Here is a 17,187-nt window from a genome sequence, read left to right on the forward strand (position 1 = left end):
ATTAAAAATAAAATAAAAATAAAGGGAAATTCCCTTATTCCAAATAGGATTCCTCGCAAGAAAAGGGAAAAGTTGACAGCCATGCATTGCAAAGTGAGGCTACCACTGATCCGAAAGCTGCGACCTTTCCCTGCTTAGCCCTGTTTAGGGAAGCTTTTAATGTTTAATAGGTTACTGTATTTTAGTCTTTTGTTGGAAGCCGCCCAGAGTGGCTGGGGAAACCCAGCCAGATGGGCGAGGTATAAGTAATAAATTGTTGTTGTTGTTCCCGGCGCCTCCATTCCCTCGCTAAGCTACCATCCCACCACCCTTGCGAGGCGCGAGGCCTAATCCCGCAGCAGCAGCAGCAGCAGCAAGAGCGAACTACGATTCCCATGATGCCTTCGGCTCCCGCCATGCATCGCGTCCGCTCCGCTTCTCCTCCCCCCCCCCGCGCCAAGTGTGAGGTATGGCAACGCGTTGACGACGCGCTGACGTAAGCGGAGGGGGGGGTGAGGGTTCACGGAGGCCGGAGCCGGCGTCTGTCTCTGGTAGCTGGCAGAACTGAGGCGGCGGGGAACCGGACGCGCTTTCACCTCAGGCTGCCCCCTTCATGGCGGCCCGCCGGCTCCGGGAAGTCTGGCGACTGGGAGCGCGGGGAGGGCTGAGGCCGCGAGCGCCCCCGACCGGCTGGTGAGCGGGGCAAAGGAAAGGGAGAGGAGGGAGGAGGAGCCAGGGCTGGGCGCAGATTCAGGGTTGCCACATTCCCCCTCGACAGGCGCTCCTCTGCCTCACACAGCAGGCAGACTCGAAAGCGGAAGCTGCACCCCCCCTCCTCAAAAAATAACCCCTCTAGCGCCTCATTCTCCATACTAGGAAAAAGACTCGCCTCTCGGCTTTCCTGCCTCCCCAGCTTGGAAGAGGAGCCAGGAGGAAGGGGGAAAGTTGGCAACCCCAAACACTCCCGTCAGAGTTCAAAGGCAACGCGTCGAAAATGGACAAGAGCCCAGCGGGGGGGGGGGGCGGGGGGCGGAGCCTTTGGCAGGTGCTGGTGCATATTGGGGGGGGGGGAATAATAAAGGCGGCATCCGCCATGCTGTATATGCCCCCCTGCTTTGGCTCTCAATTCAGTGGGGTAGCACTGAGGAGTTTAGGGGAGAATAAGCCGCACATCCCTTTGGAAGGTCATCAGAGGGGCGAATGCCAAAAGGAGAGGGGTTGGAAGGGGAAATGGAGGTTAAATAGATCCCTATATGCTCGCATATTAAGGGAGGAGGTTATATTGTGCTAGCAAGCCCTGAGACCTCCGGGTATAGGGCGGTATATAAAGTCAGTGAATAAAGTTATCGTGAGTTAGAAGGCCAAGGGTAGTGAGAGGGTGGAGGACAAAGAGGTCAGGGAGGGTTGTGTCAGTAGCAAAGACATGCTCAGAGGGAGATGAAGAAGAGTAACAGGTCTGTGCGAACGGATCCACCAAATGGTTAGAGGGGATTTGGTTAATGGCTGCATCCCTGTAGGGAGCATGGGAAAAGTTGCATACACGCTGCAGTCCATTGAGGGGTTTTATTTCAGGGATGAAGCAGCAGGTGATTTGGGGGGAGGGCTGTTATTAGGAAGCCCATTCTTCCAGCTCATGACCCTAATGCTGTTTGCCAATAAATAACACAGTCTGGGGCTAGTTTGCCTCCCTCTATTTCTGGTAGCATCCCCCCTCCCCCCAGAAATGTCTTGTTCCTTTAGCAGAATACACCTGAGGGTCACCAGAATTAAACACTGCCACCAGTGGCAATTATGCTTTTGGTCACTTATGGGTAAAGTACCCCCCTACTTATCTTTTTGTACTCACAGTTAAGGTGAGCAAATGAGTTTCTCTGTCCTCCTCCCCCCCCTTTTCAATCCATGTTTGTTTACAGAGTTGTGACTCGGTGCACAGGGACTGGTGGTTTCCTGGATCCGTTTCTCTGGAATAAGACACTCATCTTGTGTCCATGTATTGGTGGAGAACAGTGTGTTTCATATTGGTAGCTGGTGGCATTTACAACTGTGTAATCTCCAAAGAGGTACATGGAAACTTTCTCTTTAGCTTATGTAAGCATCACTTATTGGAGATGAGAACAAAGAGAGAACGTGACTTGGGAATAGTTGACTCTCTACAGACCCATGGCTTCTGGTAAGCTATCTATGGTCTTTAGGCTGAAGTTTGCTACTTGCTGGCTTGCTAAAGCTTGCCAGGACTGTGTTGGCTTGAGCAGCAGTGAAACAAATAAGATCCTAGAACATAGAGTTGGCAGGATAATGCCACATCTTTGCCCTTCAAGCTGGAGAAGGTTGGTAGTGCCTGTTGCTTTAGCAAACAGATGGTGATCCAGAGTTAAGAGCTGGTGCCACTGCAGTCTTTGGACTCCCTTGGACCAGATTTCAAGATGCACCTGGCTTTTGAACATCCTTCAATAGGACTGCTTTTCTTGGCTTCTGCATTAGCCCTATTTTTGTTCAGAAGCATACAATGTCTAGATTGCAGGTAGATGTACACAGTCATGCTTTTCTATTGCTGTGTTAGCAACCACTGACTGTGGAGAATAATGTCTTGACATAATGTGCAGTGTTTGACTTTACAGAACACAGTAAGAAAGATAGGAAGATGCCTTGGCCATGGCCTGTCTAGCTCAGTATCGCCTACAATCTCCTGGAGATTGAACATAGGACCTTCTGCCCACAAGGCGGATGGCTCTGCCACTGAGCTATAGCCCTTCCCCCAGCATGGGGATGTTGGAGCCTGTGGAACTGGCTGCTACCAGTTTGCTAATGGTAACGCCTTTTGGTGCAAGATTTTGTTTGTACTTGATGTGAATGAGAATATGGAGGTGAGGCATGGCTTGAGGCCAGAGAACATACAAGTTTGTGCACCCGCAAGCGGTGGTGGTATGTGAGTTGCCGTTCCTCAGTTTCTTTATGGGGAGTAAGTTGATGGGCTTTGAAGGGCTTTGTGAGGGTTAACCTACTGTGTGCTCTGTCATCCCAGATTAAAAGCACCTGGTTTCACCAGTGGCATGTTGGATTTCCTGTGCTTTAACTTTCTTACGTAACAGTCCTATTCATAAGCACTTGCTTGGCAGCACTCCAAAATAAATGTCCCAGCTACCCTGCTGGGCAGCTATTACTGTAACTGGTCCTTGTTTTTTTCTAGAGTGTCCCTGAGTATGCTGCACTGTTCGATGTCAAATGGGCGATCCTTTTGGGCTGATTTGCCTATGAAGCATAGTCCCTTGATCTTGCAACATGTTGCTGGATCCATTTCCTGCTTCTCAGACCTTTTCCCACCTTCACAATGTGTGCCGCAAGTTCTCTGAAAGCACTTGCCCTTGTGAAGAGTAATTGCTGGTTCAGCAAAGGATTAGCACACCAATTACTTATTTACTTTCTTCTCATTTACAGAAAAGGCTTTAAGGAAACTAAACTCCTGCTGACTTGTGCCATAAAGACACAGAGCATGATGAAATTGGGTCAAGCATAGGGCTGGGCAGTATATTGATATATCGTCCAAAACCTGGTTTGAAGTCCATATCGTAATAACAGTTTCATAGTTTTTGACCTGGCAATGTATTGTGAATCATGATGTGTGTGCCCAGCCCTAGTCATAACACTCATCCCCTTAGCCTGTAGTGGGGTGCTCCAGAAACCATACAGGTCCCTGAGGTCATGACTGTGAGCAGCTTGTAGCTTTGTCCGTTCATGCAAATGTACTCGTTTCTTTCCCCTCTGGTATGGAAATTCCTCCTTCCCTGAATAGACTTTCCGCTTGGCACTCTGAGCATTTATTGGTTGACAAGGCAGTTCAGCTGATCCAGTGGGAGGGCTTAGAGTCAATATTGCGTAAGATAAGCCAGCCAGCCAGTACCCATGTGAGGGATGGAAGCTGGCCAGGGCACAAGGTAGTGCAGAGGGCTTGTGTAACCCTGTCTGATGTTTCCTTTCATGTAATTTTGAGCAAGACTTGTGGGAAGTGAAGGAGGAAATCATCCACCGCTATCTGTGGGCGTGTCTGGCAGTCCCAGTCAGGGTTCAAGCATCACACTGTCTCTGGAACAAAGCATTTGTGACCCAAAAGCAAGATGAGAGATCAGACAGGGCCAGCCTAAGACACATACTGCCTTGTCTATGCATCCAACTGGTGCCTCCTTCCTTGCTAACTAATGTAAGGCACAATCCAATGGGAGGTGTTGCTGCAGAAGCCCCATTGAATTGAACAGGAGCTGTGCAAGGTTACAGAAGTACTCCTGGCAGCTCCTGTTCATGTCTTTGAGCTGTGCCACATGAGTCTAATCTGTCATTTTCAACTCTGCTGCCCTTAATAGTATCCAAAATACTTCACCTGAGCCAACAACCTCACCTTTCCCCATTGTAGGGCCATCTGTGGGATGAACTGGTGAGAACCTCCCCCCATATCTCTTAACACTGTAGATCAGTGATTTTCAACTAGGGTGCCTTGAATAATGGTCAGGGATGCCGCGGGCAACACTGGCCTTTGTTCCTCTTCCCTTCCCTCGCATCTCTGCCTCCCAAAGGCTTGCACAGCTGTTTGTTGCAGCAGCCCTGGCTACAAGCTCCCCAAATGAAAGGTGTCTCTGGGCGCTGGCCAGGGGATGCTTCCCAGGTCCCTGTGGGGCAGTGTGAGGAGGCATCCCTCTTTGGGGCAGGGAGGACAGGTCAGAGACCAGGGGTGGCAGCTGCGGCTGCCCAGAGGAGACCCAAGGAGTGGGGAGAGGAGAGGAGGCTGAAGGAACCCTCCACAAGGGAGGGTGTTTGAAAAAGGGGTGAGGGGCTGTTAGCTCTGCAGGCAAGGGGTGACATAACTGGGCTTCTGAGCCCTACAGGGGTGCCTCAGAAAGAATGTAGTTGGTCAAGGGAGCCATGGACCCAAAAAGGTTGAAAATATCTGCTGTAGATCAAACATAACAGCATCCCAACTGCTGTCATACTCCCAGCTGACTAAGTAAAATGCCTGCTTGAAGCCCATTTGAAAGCAGGAACAGGCAAAAGGAGGTATTTTTGTCTTTATGACATACACAACTATGTGCTGTCCTTCTGTCCAACCTTGGAGGTCTTGAGGAACACAGAAAAGACCCTGATTATTACTTTGATGTTGGGGAGGAAGCAGGCTTTCCTTGGACCTTACCTCAGTTTGTCAGTGTGGGTGATAAGCCATATAGTGAGTTATATTCCTTTATTTCCTTGCATATTTCTCAAATTCAGCATGGTGCAGGTTTGCAAGTTGCTTCAAATACGATGGTGGGTGGTAGTTTAAGCATGTACATACTGCTTGGAGATTGGATGTGCATTGTCTTGGCTCTGAAAACTCAGTCTCACAAACATAGAGAATGCTCAAGGATTTTTTTTTGGGGGGGTAGCATTAATATAGGAGCCTCTAGATTAGCAGGGGCCTTTGTCTTTGAAAATTAAATGGTTCTAAAATCAGGCTTGTGTACTGTTCTCATTATTTCTAGACATCGTGGTATTTTTCAATAATAATAATAATAATAATAATAATAATTTATTTATACCCCACTCTGGGCGGATTCCAACAAAATATTAAAAATGCATAAAACATCAAACATTAAAAACTTCCCTAAGTTTTAGGAAATTTAGGAAATTATTCCCTAAGAACACAACTTCAAAAGGCGGTTTTTGGTCATGCTTCCTTGTAACTTACCTATGAGGAAACTCTCAGATTAATGCTCCTGTTTTGCTTTCTGCTGGGCATTGAAGAGTGTCCCTTTGGAATTAATCTTCATGAAGGTGTAGTGAATCTCCTGACTGTTGAGTCCAGCTAATCCTGAGGATTTTTCAGTTCCAGGTACATGCCGTCCTGTGGGATTCTGATGATCCGTGCCCCCCAAGCTGTCAGCAGTGCCGATTGGGATCTTAATGCTCAGCACAGCCGGACGTTTATCAACTTTTCAGGGCCTTTCACCAACAAACGGAAGGAATATTCGGAAAGGAGGATCCTTGGGTGAGCGGACGTGCTTCACAGGAGGATGAATGAGCTGTATTTGGGTTTAGAACAAAACTGCACCTTGCCTTCTAGTCCAGCATCTGCTTCCCGCATTGGCCAACCAGATGCTTCTGGGAAGCCCACAGGGCATTGGGAGGCAATAGCCTCTCCTCTAGTTGTTTCCAAGCAACTGGTTATGGTGCCTCTGATCCAGGCAGTGGTGTATATTTATATATATGTAGCCAGCCATCATCACTAGCTGCCATGAATCTCCTAATCATCTGTGAATTTGTCTAAATGCCTTTTGAAGCCATCAAATTTGGGGAGCCTCCCTACATTTTGTGAGCGTTGTGATGTCTTTCCTTTTGTCCGTCCCGATTCTCCCGTCATTCATCTTCATTGGATGGTACCGCGTTCTAACAGTATGAAAGAGGGAGAAAACTTGCTTCCTCAACACCATTCAGAATTTTATAAACATCTCACGTCCTATGCACTGCTTTTTATAAAACTAAGAAGCCCCAAATGTTGGACATAAAGATTGTCCAGCAGCGTAGGCAGTGGCATAGGACGGCAAAGGGTCCATTCCTAGTTCTGTGTGTGAATCTGAGGAAGCCACTCAAACTGTGGCCATAGCCACACTTGCCTAGAAATAGCTCTCAGTCGGTCTGTTTAGAATCAAGGTGTCAATTGTGCTGGGTTTAACCCATAACTTCTGTTTGAGGACTTTTCTTCTTTGCTCTGTATTGGACAAATCAACCCCAAGAATGAAGTATTTGTTCTGATAATAAAGTGTAGGGCATAGAGGTGCCTTGGATAAATAAGAACAAATTAAGTACCAAACTCCCTCACCTTGTGACTGCAGCAGATAAAATGCATCATATGTCCCACCACCCAAAAGCCCCCAAAGTCCTGGGCTTGAGGAAGAGGGAGGCAATGCTGCCTTGAAAGTTCTCTTACCTTTGACATGCTTTGAGCATGACTGTCAAGCTCTGAACTCAGAGCCAGGTTCCAATATTCTGCATACGTGCAAACCCAGTTGTGATTTCAGCCATCTCCCACTTCCATACCCTCTTCTCAATAAACTCATTGGCCAGTTCAACTAAATAATGGCTTACCTGTTCCCTGTTATGTACATTGTGTACTGTCACCATCAGGTTGTCAGTGTTATAACAGCTCTGAGGGGCTCCTGAATTAACTCTATCCTTTCTTGCAGTTACTCCATGCAGGAGATCTATGAAGTTGTGTCCAATGTGGATGAATATAAGGAATTTGTTCCCTGGTGCAAGAAATCAGTGGTGGTCTCTAAGAGGACAGGCCACGTGAAGGCCCAGCTGGAAGTCGGGTTTCCTCCTGTTGTGGAACGTTACACATCCATTGTAACACTGGTGCGGCCCCATCTAGTAAAGGTGAGCTATCATCATCATCATCATTTATTATTTATACTCCACCCATCTGGCTGGGTTTCCCCAGCCACTCTGGGTGGCTCCCAACAGAATATTAAAAACACGATAAAACATCAAACATTAAAAACTTCTCTAAACAGGGCTGCCTTCAGATGTCTTCTAAAAGTCAGATAGTTGTTTATTTCCTTGACATCTGATGGGAGGGCATTCCACAGGGCGGGCACCACTACCAAGAAGGCCCTCTGCCTGGTTCCCTGTAACCTCACTTCTCGCAGTGAGGGAACTGCCAGAAGGCCCTCGGTGCTGGACCTCAGTGTCTGCGCTGAATGATGGGGGTGGAGATGCTCCTTCAGATATACTGGGCCAAGGCCATTTAGGGTTTTAAAGGTCAGCACCAACACTTTGAATTGTTCTCGGAAATGTACTGGGAGCCAATGTAGCTGCACATTTCAGTGCTATCCAGACTGAAATCTCTTCCATTGGCTAAAATCTCTTCCATTATACAATACATTGTATAATCAGGAGCACTGATTCCAACAACTCGCCATGTAGAAATTTCAAATGATTAGAGTGCTTAGGAAAGAGGCCTTATCCTAACACTGACTGATGGCACGCCTGATGCAGTCTGATGGGTCGCAGGTGAGCTGCAGCCCCAGAGCTGCAATCAGAACCAGGCATGGGCACTCTTGTTCTAGCTTATCTGGATGGGCATGGACGTTGCTAGCAAAACCATTCTCTGATCTCACCTCTGTCCTTTATCCCAGGCGGTCTGCACTGATGGGAAGCTCTTCAACCACCTGGAGACCAGCTGGCGTTTCAGCCCTGGCATTCCTGGCTACCCCCGCACTTGTACAGTGGACTTCTCGGTAAGCACACATGGCGATAAAAGTGTTCTCAGGCAGCTCAGCTCCTGTTCCGCAAAGGATTCATCGGTCTGTGCCAGCAAGGGGTGGGCTTATTCCTTTGAAACAGGAAAGAAAAGTGCTTGCCTGTGATGAAGCCCAAGCATTAGCCAAGGAAGCAAATGTTCTCATGAGCAGAAACTGTGTGTACAGAAGGGCCAGAGCCCGAGTGTTGTGTCTCTTGGGTTCCCTTTTTGTCTCTTAGAGAGCAGGTGAGAGCCAAAACTCCTGACTTCTTAATGAGTGTGAGGAAGTTTTTGATCCTAAAGTGTGACCTGTGGAGGTGTGAACACTTGCTATGGGATACTTAACCTCCTCTTGTCCTCTCAATCTTCTTGTGCATTCCACAAGGCAGAGATGGGTCTGTTCCTCAGCACCACCACCATTGCTGCTGCCTCTAAATCAGGCATCCCCAAACTTGGCCCTCTAGCTGTTTTGGGACTACAATGCCCATCATCCCTGACCAGTGGTCCTGTTAGCTAGGGATGATGGGAGTTATAGTCCCAAAACAACTGGAGGACCGAGTTTGGGGATGCCTGCTCTAAATAATCCCAGCTGTGTGTCAAGCTCACTCTGTGCCTCTTCATGTGGTCGTCTAATTTTGTGATGCTTAAGGACTAATGAAGTAATATCCTATTTTTGAATGACGATAATGAGGCAGGGCACAGTGCCTTCCTTAAGGGTCAAATGTGGGATTGCACAAATCTCATACTCTTCCTCCAACCTTGCAATGCACCGTTGGCTCCTTGTTTCTTTTCTGTTGCGTCTCTAAAATGGTGCTGTTGTCTTGGAATAGCTGGGATAGATTCTGGAGGACAGCCCCATCTCGGAGAAGCTCCTTAGGTTATCAGAAGATGAGAGAAATGGGGGCAGATGAGGAATTCTACTCCTCCCCTCCCCTCCCCCTGTCTGAGACAGGGTCTACAAGACGGCACTGGCATCTTAGAGAGACTGGCAAGGTTTCTGTGGGGTGATGCTGTCCTTGAACAACCTTACAGGTCCCACTAGGATGTCAGTTGTGTCTTGTAGGATTTTTCCTCATCTATGAGTGGAAAAGGTGGGCTGGGCAGAAGTCCAGGTGTGAATTCCCATCTCTTGCCAGCAGTAATAGCCAGATAATGGCTGCACATGTTGGAGGATACTTTCACCATCCTGGGAATACTGTTTCTTAACAGGCGGCTTAATGTAAACGAGGGATGGGAAGCCTGTGGCTTTCAAGATGCTGCTGCATTGCAGCTCATTTGTCATCCTTGACCATTGGCCGTGCTGGCTGGGTCTGCAGAGCTGCAGGTTTCTCGCACCTTGCGCTCACCATTATCTGCTGATGTGCCCAGGAACAAAATGATCTCTGCCAATCACGCCTGCTGCACTTGGGGAGTTGCAAACCCTTTGGGAATATCAGCTGCAGGGCACTTTACAGAGCAGGGCTTTTCATATCTGTCACAGGAAGATTCCCGCCCCCCCGCCCTTCCTCATATATTCACAGTACTAAAAGGTAAAGGTACCCCTGAGAGTTAGGTCCCGTCGCAGACGACTCTGGGGTTGCACGCTCATCTCGCTCTATAGGCCGAGGGAGCCGGCGTTTGTCTGCAGACAGCTTCCGGGTCATGTGGCCAGCATGACTAAGTCGCTTCAGGCGAAGCAGAGCAGTGCACGGAAATGCTGTTTACCTTCCCGTCGCAGTGGTACCTTTTTATCTACTTGCACTGGCATGCTTTTGAACTGCTAGGTGGGCAGGAGCAGGGACCGAGCAACGGGAGCTCACCCCGTCACGGGGATTCAAACTGCCAACCTTCTGATCGGCAAGCCCTAGGCTCTGTGGTTTAGACCACAGCACCACACGCGTCCCTTATTCACAGTACTAGAACGTAACATTTCCTGCTTGTTGAAGAGAGCCCCGGCTGCCCATCCCTGCACCCCACCCCCCCAGCTTTGAAAGAGCTATGAGATGGCAGACTAATGCTCTTCCTCTCTCCCCAGATTTCCTTCGAGTTCCGCTCCCTGCTGCACTCGCAGCTGGCTACCGTTTTCTTCGACGAGGTGGTCAAGCAGATGGTCGCTGCTTTTGAACGCCGGGCGGCAAAGAACTACGGTCCCGAGACCCGCATTCCCCGAGAGCTCATGTTCCACGAGATCCACCAGACGTGAAGGGCTCCCAGCTGCTTTGGTGGCCACGCGGACACTGCGCTGGGGTGTGCACTCATGGCTTCCTCAGCCCCTCTGTTTTTATCTATTTATTTGGTTTCTCCTGGTATCCTGTCTTAATTTATCCACTGGGCCTGGTGTGATGAAGAGAGACTTTTTCCTAAGGAAAGGGCCAGGTGGTCATGTTACCTCCGGAACAACCTCTTAACTGTCTGTTTTGCCTAGTCATGCTCTTATGCTGGGTCATACATACATATTTTGTTTTGTAGGACTTTCTTTGAAGCCCTTCTCCTCCCCTCCCCCTTAATCCCCCAGTCTGTGGATTGTCTCCCATCCCATTCTCCACCTATTTTGTATGTGCCAGCATGGCTTGTCTTAGGCTGAGGACAGTGCCGAACCCTGTTTCTCTGGGGAACGGGGCAGTGGAAGCTCATAGCATGTGATCGTGTGCTCTCTTTCTGTGCCTAGTGAAGGGCCCATTGGAAATTGTGCCTTGTGAATCACTTGTTTTTAAAAAAAAAGGAAAGGAAGAAAGCCCTGACCTGGACTGCCCCTTGACAATAGAGAATAAGCATGGAGAGGCTGTACTTTTTGTCTGGCAGTCTCCTTAGCTGTTAGTGGTTGGATTTGCAAGACTCTGCTGGTTAAACGTTGGTTTGGAGTGCAGTAGTGGAAAGGCATGGCAGAGGGGAGCAGGCAAGCAGTGCAGAGTGGCTGGTGTCTGTTACTGAGGGTGCTGGTAGACAGAGGGTGGTCTGCAGTTGCTGCTTTCTTTGAGGCTGTGCGAAGGTAACGTCGTACTTGTGCTGAAGCATCAGGCTGCAATTGTTCTTCCTTGCCCAAACAGTACCATAATCTCTGTTCATCACTAGGCTATCTAAGGGAGATTAGCATCCAGCCAGCTGCCCCGTGTCTTCCTTTCGGTTGATAGAAGAGTGCAGAGTAGCAAAAGATGTGTGCCAAATAAAGGGCCAAGGGGGAGATATGGCCCTCTTGGAGCTGGAATAGTTTTAGAAATGTTAGAAGACACACTCCAAATGGGTGCACATTTGCGGTGGGGGGAAGAGAGAAAGGAAGCAGAATTACTTGCTTGTTGGGAGTTCAACCAGAGCTTTGCAGAATTTCAGATTCCTGTGTCCGCCTGTTTCATTAAAACCCATGTCCAACCATCTTGAAACGTCACCTAAATCCCAGAGGTAGGTGTCTTGGTTGCGGCCTTTTGAAATGCCGTGCCTACGGCATCTTTGGGATTATTGAGATAATGGGTTGCACGAGCCTGCCAGCGCTCACCACAGCACCATAGCTGCTTTCTGCTTTGCATTATGGGAATGGAGCAGAGCATTATCAGGCTGGGGGCTGCTGCTTTGAGGACAGGACTTCCACCTGGTCCTTCTTCAACCAAATATTTCCACACAGGGAGAGTGACTATGCCTTGTGCAGCCCACTTGTGATGAAGCGCCACCTGTGGGGAGTGATTAGCATGCCACTGTCTCCAGCTGGCTTGTGGGAAGGTGCTTAGTTGGGATGTGTATTCGGAGTCTTGCAGAATCTTGGCCCCATTGAAAGCTGCAAGTTGAGACCAACCATGCCTGCCCAGCAGCTGTTCCTGAAATTGCCTCCTGTTCCCCTGACCACCATTGTGGGTCTCCCAAAACCCCACCCAGCACTTTTCCCCGGTGCAGACATCCATTTGTGTTGCCTATTTTGCTGTAAACTCGGTACCCTGTTTTGAGCTGGAAAAGGAGTTTATCTACGTTTAGACGCACATTTTGCACAAGCGGTGTGGACACAAACACACGACTGCTGGGGTTGAGCCCTGCGATGTGGGCCTGGGGTATTCCAGGCCCTGTTGCTTCCAAGTTTCAGGCGCCAGAGTGTTTGTGTGCCTGCTTTTATGAAGATGTCACGTTGCATAACATGGGGTGAGAGTGATCACTATGTTTTTCACAGATTCCTGTGGCTCTCTGTTCAGCGGAAGGAGGAAGATAGGTTAAAACGGCAGGTTGAGGGAAATAAAGTAGGTGGATGAACCTTGGGCCTTGCTTTGTTTGTGCCCCTTGAGCAGCCAGACCACCCCACTTGCTCCAATGTGAGGTGTAGATCTGCTATACCTGCCCTTGGAGGGGTGGGGCTTGAAGTTGGCTTTGTAACAGAGGCTCGGCTTACCTGTGTTACAAGTCTTTGTTCTCTGAGCGTTCCTCTTCAGAATCAGGATCCCTGGACCAGTGATGGGGTCATGGCTAGAAGCCTGCCACGTTTGGGTAGCGGGAGGCATATGGACCATTGGGAACATGACCCCTTCTTTCTTCATAAAGTTGGGGGGGGGGGAGCCTGCTGTGGCATAGATACCTGAGCAATCTCCTGTGGAGGCTGCTAGGTGTTGTCCATTGTACAATGGATGGCTTCCTTTTTTCTCTGACCACAGGTTTCATGGCTTCGCTTTTCCTCCAAAGAATGCAAGAATAGTTTGGGCTTCTATCCCAAATTTACTCCGTTGCTATCATTGTAATGGCTCTGGAAACAACCACCCACTTCCTGTGCTGAGCTAGCAACCCGGTTTTGGAGGCAGCTCTCGCGAGTCAGTCCAAAGGCTTCTTATTCGCCATCGGTTTTGCATACCAATTGGCTCCGTGCAGTTACCCTGCAATCGCCCAAACTGTATAGATTTGACTGTACAGTTGGTGTCCTTTGCCAAGATGTTCCCTCGGCAACTCTCCCCAAATCTTTCATTTGTAAAGGTGGTCTTTCCTTTCCTGCTCCCAAAATTGCCAGCTTTTACCGACTGAAGGGGGCTTGTTTCCAAAGAACATCCTCCTTCTGCCTTTCTGAGCCGCTGAAACTATTTACTTGCTCTTTATCCCAGTTTCTGCTGTTATCCTGTAAGAACAAACAGGCTTGCTCTATGGAATGCATACACAAGGCAGCGATCTTTTCAGAGTCCTCAGGGAGGAAAGGCTCGCATTTTTAAGACCTGTATTTCCAGAATGCTTCTCTGAGCAAATAGTTCTTTTAGTAATAATAAAAGGCAATAAGCGCTAGTGAGGAAGCCGCTCCGAGAGGAAGTCATTAACAATAGCACGCTTCTAACCTGCTCTGCTAAGCATGTCCTGTGCTGTATTCATGGAAAACAGTCACTTTAGAACTCCACCTTCCTACTTGGCTGCCCTTGTTACATCTGAATTTAATGGAGGTACATTTGGGTGGGCTGGCAGGAATGTTTTATATTTCTATCCATGCGTTTGGGAACCTGCCCTTGCATCCAAGTCTGGCAAAGTGATCAGCGTGGCACAAGGGCTAGCGCACAAATTTCTCTGTGTACACACGTTCAGGAAGAACCAGCCTGAACTCTCACGTTTACATGAGGATCAGTTGCATAGAAGAGGGACTGTGATTTCAGCTGGGAGAGCCCTGGCTTCAAATCCTGTTTCAGGCGTGCTCTGTTTGAAGGTGATTTGGGGTCAAGTTGGCTGTATATAACTACCATAAAATCTGGATTTGCGGATACAGGGAAGGGTTTTTAAAGCTAACTAAAGCGTATTTCAGAAATACTTATGTGATATTGGCGCCTGGACTGCCTGGCAGTCTCACGACAGTTGCTGCTGTTTGCAGCCTTCGCCAATAAGATGAGCAATCTTATTCATGCTTACTTGGAAGTAATTACTATTGAACTTGGTGGGACTTACTTCTGTGTAAAAATGGTTCAGCCACTGTGCCAGAGGCTGGGGGACGTAAGAGGCTTTGAGTAGCACAAGGGACTTGTAGTTATCGTAAGTAAGCCTACTTTCCTTTGCAAGGGGGTGGAAGGCGCATTCACAAGGGGAATGAGAGAATCCCATTGTCTCCATTTGCACAATTTATTCAAATCACAAAATTATTTTCTGCTGGGAGGAGGGAGAGGGAATGATGACATGGTAGCAGCTTCATAGCCCAAAATGTGTTGCCTCCTTTGCTTCTAATGCAGAGACCAACTGCTGCTCCGCAAAGCTGGTTTCTTCTTGACCGTGCTGCCTGCATACCTCCCTTGAATTTGGACTCTAACCTTCAGAACAATGCTGCCAGGACAGAGGCTAGCTTTAAAGTGGGTTCCTTTGGCGCAGACTTCTGTCCCAAAAGTTTGCTGCATGTTGCGCTTCAAAGCAATTCCGCCATTGCCAAACAAAACAGCAATGCGTCTTGGTTCCTGAGCCTCGTGCTCACTGTAGTTCTCTTCTCCAGCTGTGCACGGAAACTCTGAAAGAAAGGTGCTCAATGTGTGTAGTGATTCTTAAAACATCACTTTAAATGGGCAGCCTTGCATTTAGGCATTTGCCAAGCAGGGATGAAGCCCAGTTCACCAAGACATTGTAAGGCACCAAGGAGAAGGAACTAGTGGTTCTGTTACTTTGAATCATCATGACCTTGATCCGTGATTTAATGAATTGTGTTTGCGGCAGTCTGTGTACCACACTCCCTTTAAAATGCAAGAGCTAAGATAGTTCATGGGGCGTATTCTGCTGAAGGTTGTAGTGTTCAAGTCCCATGCAGAGGACAGAAATGTTAAGGCCCTGCTAACTTCATTTGCAGCGGAGAACATAATTCTTTATTGACACCAGACGTACAAGCAGATAATGTGTCCTGGGTTGATGCTTGTTTAATGTTCCAGGTTTCTTGTTATTACTTCCTCAGCTTTTACATTCTTAACAAGAGCTTTGCCTTCATTGGAGTCATTTTGGCCCTTAAAACTATATCTACTGCAGAAAAATCAGCAATGCAGTTTGTTGCTTGTGTAAGGATCTTCCTTTAGAGAGACCAGGTGGTTCTCTATCTACTTTTATTTCACTTCCCCCTGCCTGTCCCCATGAACCTGGACTTTTAAGCCTCTCTGGGCACCTCATGTTTAAACCTTGTACCTGCTGCTCCCCTCCAGTCGGCAAAGCGATTGTGTCCTAAACATTGCAGTGCCTTCTGCTCCTACCTGTATCATCATCAGGGCTGCAGCTGCCTCATGCTACTTAGCCTGGTATGTGCTACCTCAGCTTGTAAGAAAGGGGGGGGGGGTATTTCCAGAAGAAGGAAAGGGGAATAGAAAATGAGATTATGCACAGTAAGAGGAAATCATCATTGTGTTCTACCCTTTAACTGTGAATCTTATTTGATAGCTGCAAAATCTGTCCAAGAATGTTCAAAGACTGAACCAATCCCAAGAGCATTTTTATAGACCAATAAAAAAAAATGTTTGCAAAAAGGTACATGTGGGACTTGACTATTTAAGATTTTAGCTACATTGTCGATTTTAACCTTGCATAGTTCTTCAGGTAGAATGCATATACTTTCCGCAGCTGGATTTGCCTGATAAGTATATATTTGGTACCTATTGCATCAATATTCTTTGAAAGCATAGGAAATGTCATGCTTCATCATTAGTGCCTAAGCCAGAGCTTTCCAAACTCTGCTTCGCAACGTGTTAAGTGTGTCGGCTGCAATGTGTAGGTGCGTTGCATGAATGCTCCCCACGCTCCTCCCAGGGCTGGAGAGCGGTTTGCTACTAAAACTGAATGGCTGTGTCGCGAAATGATGCATGTCTATAAAGTGTCACCAACATGCAAAGCTTGGGCTTAAGCCTTCAATTTAGCACAGAATGCATGGCTGCTGAGTGTATGGAGAGAAGGTTGGGTATAAGCCTAGTGTGGCTTATATACATAGGGCTGTGCTTTACAACATGGGTGGTGACAACTGGCAATACCTATAGCACAAGGTCAAAACAAACACTGAACATGGCAAGGCAGACAATGGTGTAATTGCGAAACTATGAAGTACAACATCCCCACCCCTCTCTGAGTCCTCAACTAGGTCAGGACCCAGAACTGTCAGGCATGGCAAGATGCAACGTGGGTTCTACCTTCGAAAATTCTGGTGACTATGCTGCTGCAGCAGCAGATGGCAAATCACAACAGCTATGTTCCCCTGAATAAGTATTTTTTTCAAAACGAAAGCTGACTACTGTATTTTCCCATGTATAAGACGCTATTTTTTCCTTAGAAATAGTAGCCAAAAATTGTGGGTCGTTTTATACATGGATAGCGGGGTGTGTATGTGTGTGTGATTGTTGTCAGCAGGTAGCAGGAGATTGGCAGCGGTGATTGGGTGTGTGATTGGTTGCTGTGGCAAGGTCTGCTGACGACTGGCTGCGGTAATTGGATGTTGATTTACGGCAGCGGTGAGGCGTGCATGCTGTCAGCTGTGGTTGCGTTGAGTGGGCAGGTGGACTTTTGGTGGAGAGCGTGCAGACGATTGGTGGCCACGACGATGTGTGCGATTTGCAGTGTTGGGAAGTCTGTAGAGCAATTGGTGGCGGTGATGCCCCCCGCGACAGTAGCTCCATAACTCTGGGCAATCTCTCCCTAAAAGAAGCTCAGCAACTTTTGGCAATTTCCCCCTCAAAAATTTTATTTGGCAGTCCCCAAAAATGGGGCTTGTCTTATACATGGGGGGTGTGTGTGTTATACATGGAAATATACGGTAGTTTTTGCATTACAGGCAGCCAGTGTGTTTTTACCACAGTTGTAAAGGTAAAGGACCCCTGGTCAGTTAAGTCCAGTTGAATTCGACCATGGGGTGTTGCGCTCATCTCCGCTTTCAGGCCAAGGGAGCCGGCGTTTGTCCACAGACAGCTTTCTGGGTCGTGTGGCCAGCATGGCTAAACTGCTTCTTGCTCAATGGATTACTGTGACGGAAGCCAGAGCGCATGGAAATGCAGTTTACCTTCCCGCCACAGTGGTACCTATTT

The 17,187-nt window shown here is 48.1% G+C and overlaps 1 protein-coding gene across 1 annotated transcript; it reads left to right on the top strand.

The window, feature by feature from the left end:
- Positions 1-486: 486 nt before the first annotated feature.
- Positions 487-15,645, top strand: COQ10A (coenzyme Q10A). Its single transcript, XM_083729094.1, has 6 exons — positions 487-672; positions 5,828-5,989; positions 7,185-7,377; positions 8,139-8,240; positions 10,257-10,468; positions 12,372-15,645. Exons 1-5 carry the CDS (start codon positions 593-595, stop codon positions 10,422-10,424), a joined length of 705 nt encoding a protein of 234 aa, XP_083585220.1. The 5' UTR covers positions 487-592; the 3' UTR covers positions 10,425-10,468; positions 12,372-15,645.
- Positions 15,646-17,187: the final 1,542 nt, after the last annotated feature.

This window comes from Podarcis gaigeae (assembly GCF_964106915.1).
Source record: "Podarcis gaigeae genome assembly, chromosome: 2".
NCBI classification, from domain to species: Eukaryota; Metazoa; Chordata; class Lepidosauria; order Squamata; family Lacertidae; genus Podarcis; species Podarcis gaigeae.

Coding starts and splice junctions, on each gene's coding strand:
- COQ10A (XM_083729094.1), top strand. CDS start 593: ATGGCGGCCCGCCGGCTCCGGGAAGTCTGGCGACTGGGAGCGCGGGGA. Junction 7,378..8,138: donor TGCGGCCCCATCTAGTAAAG/GTGAGCTATCAT, acceptor CCTTTATCCCAG/GCGGTCTGCACTGATGGGAA. Junction 8,241..10,256: donor CTTGTACAGTGGACTTCTCG/GTAAGCACACAT, acceptor CTCTCTCCCCAG/ATTTCCTTCGAGTTCCGCTC.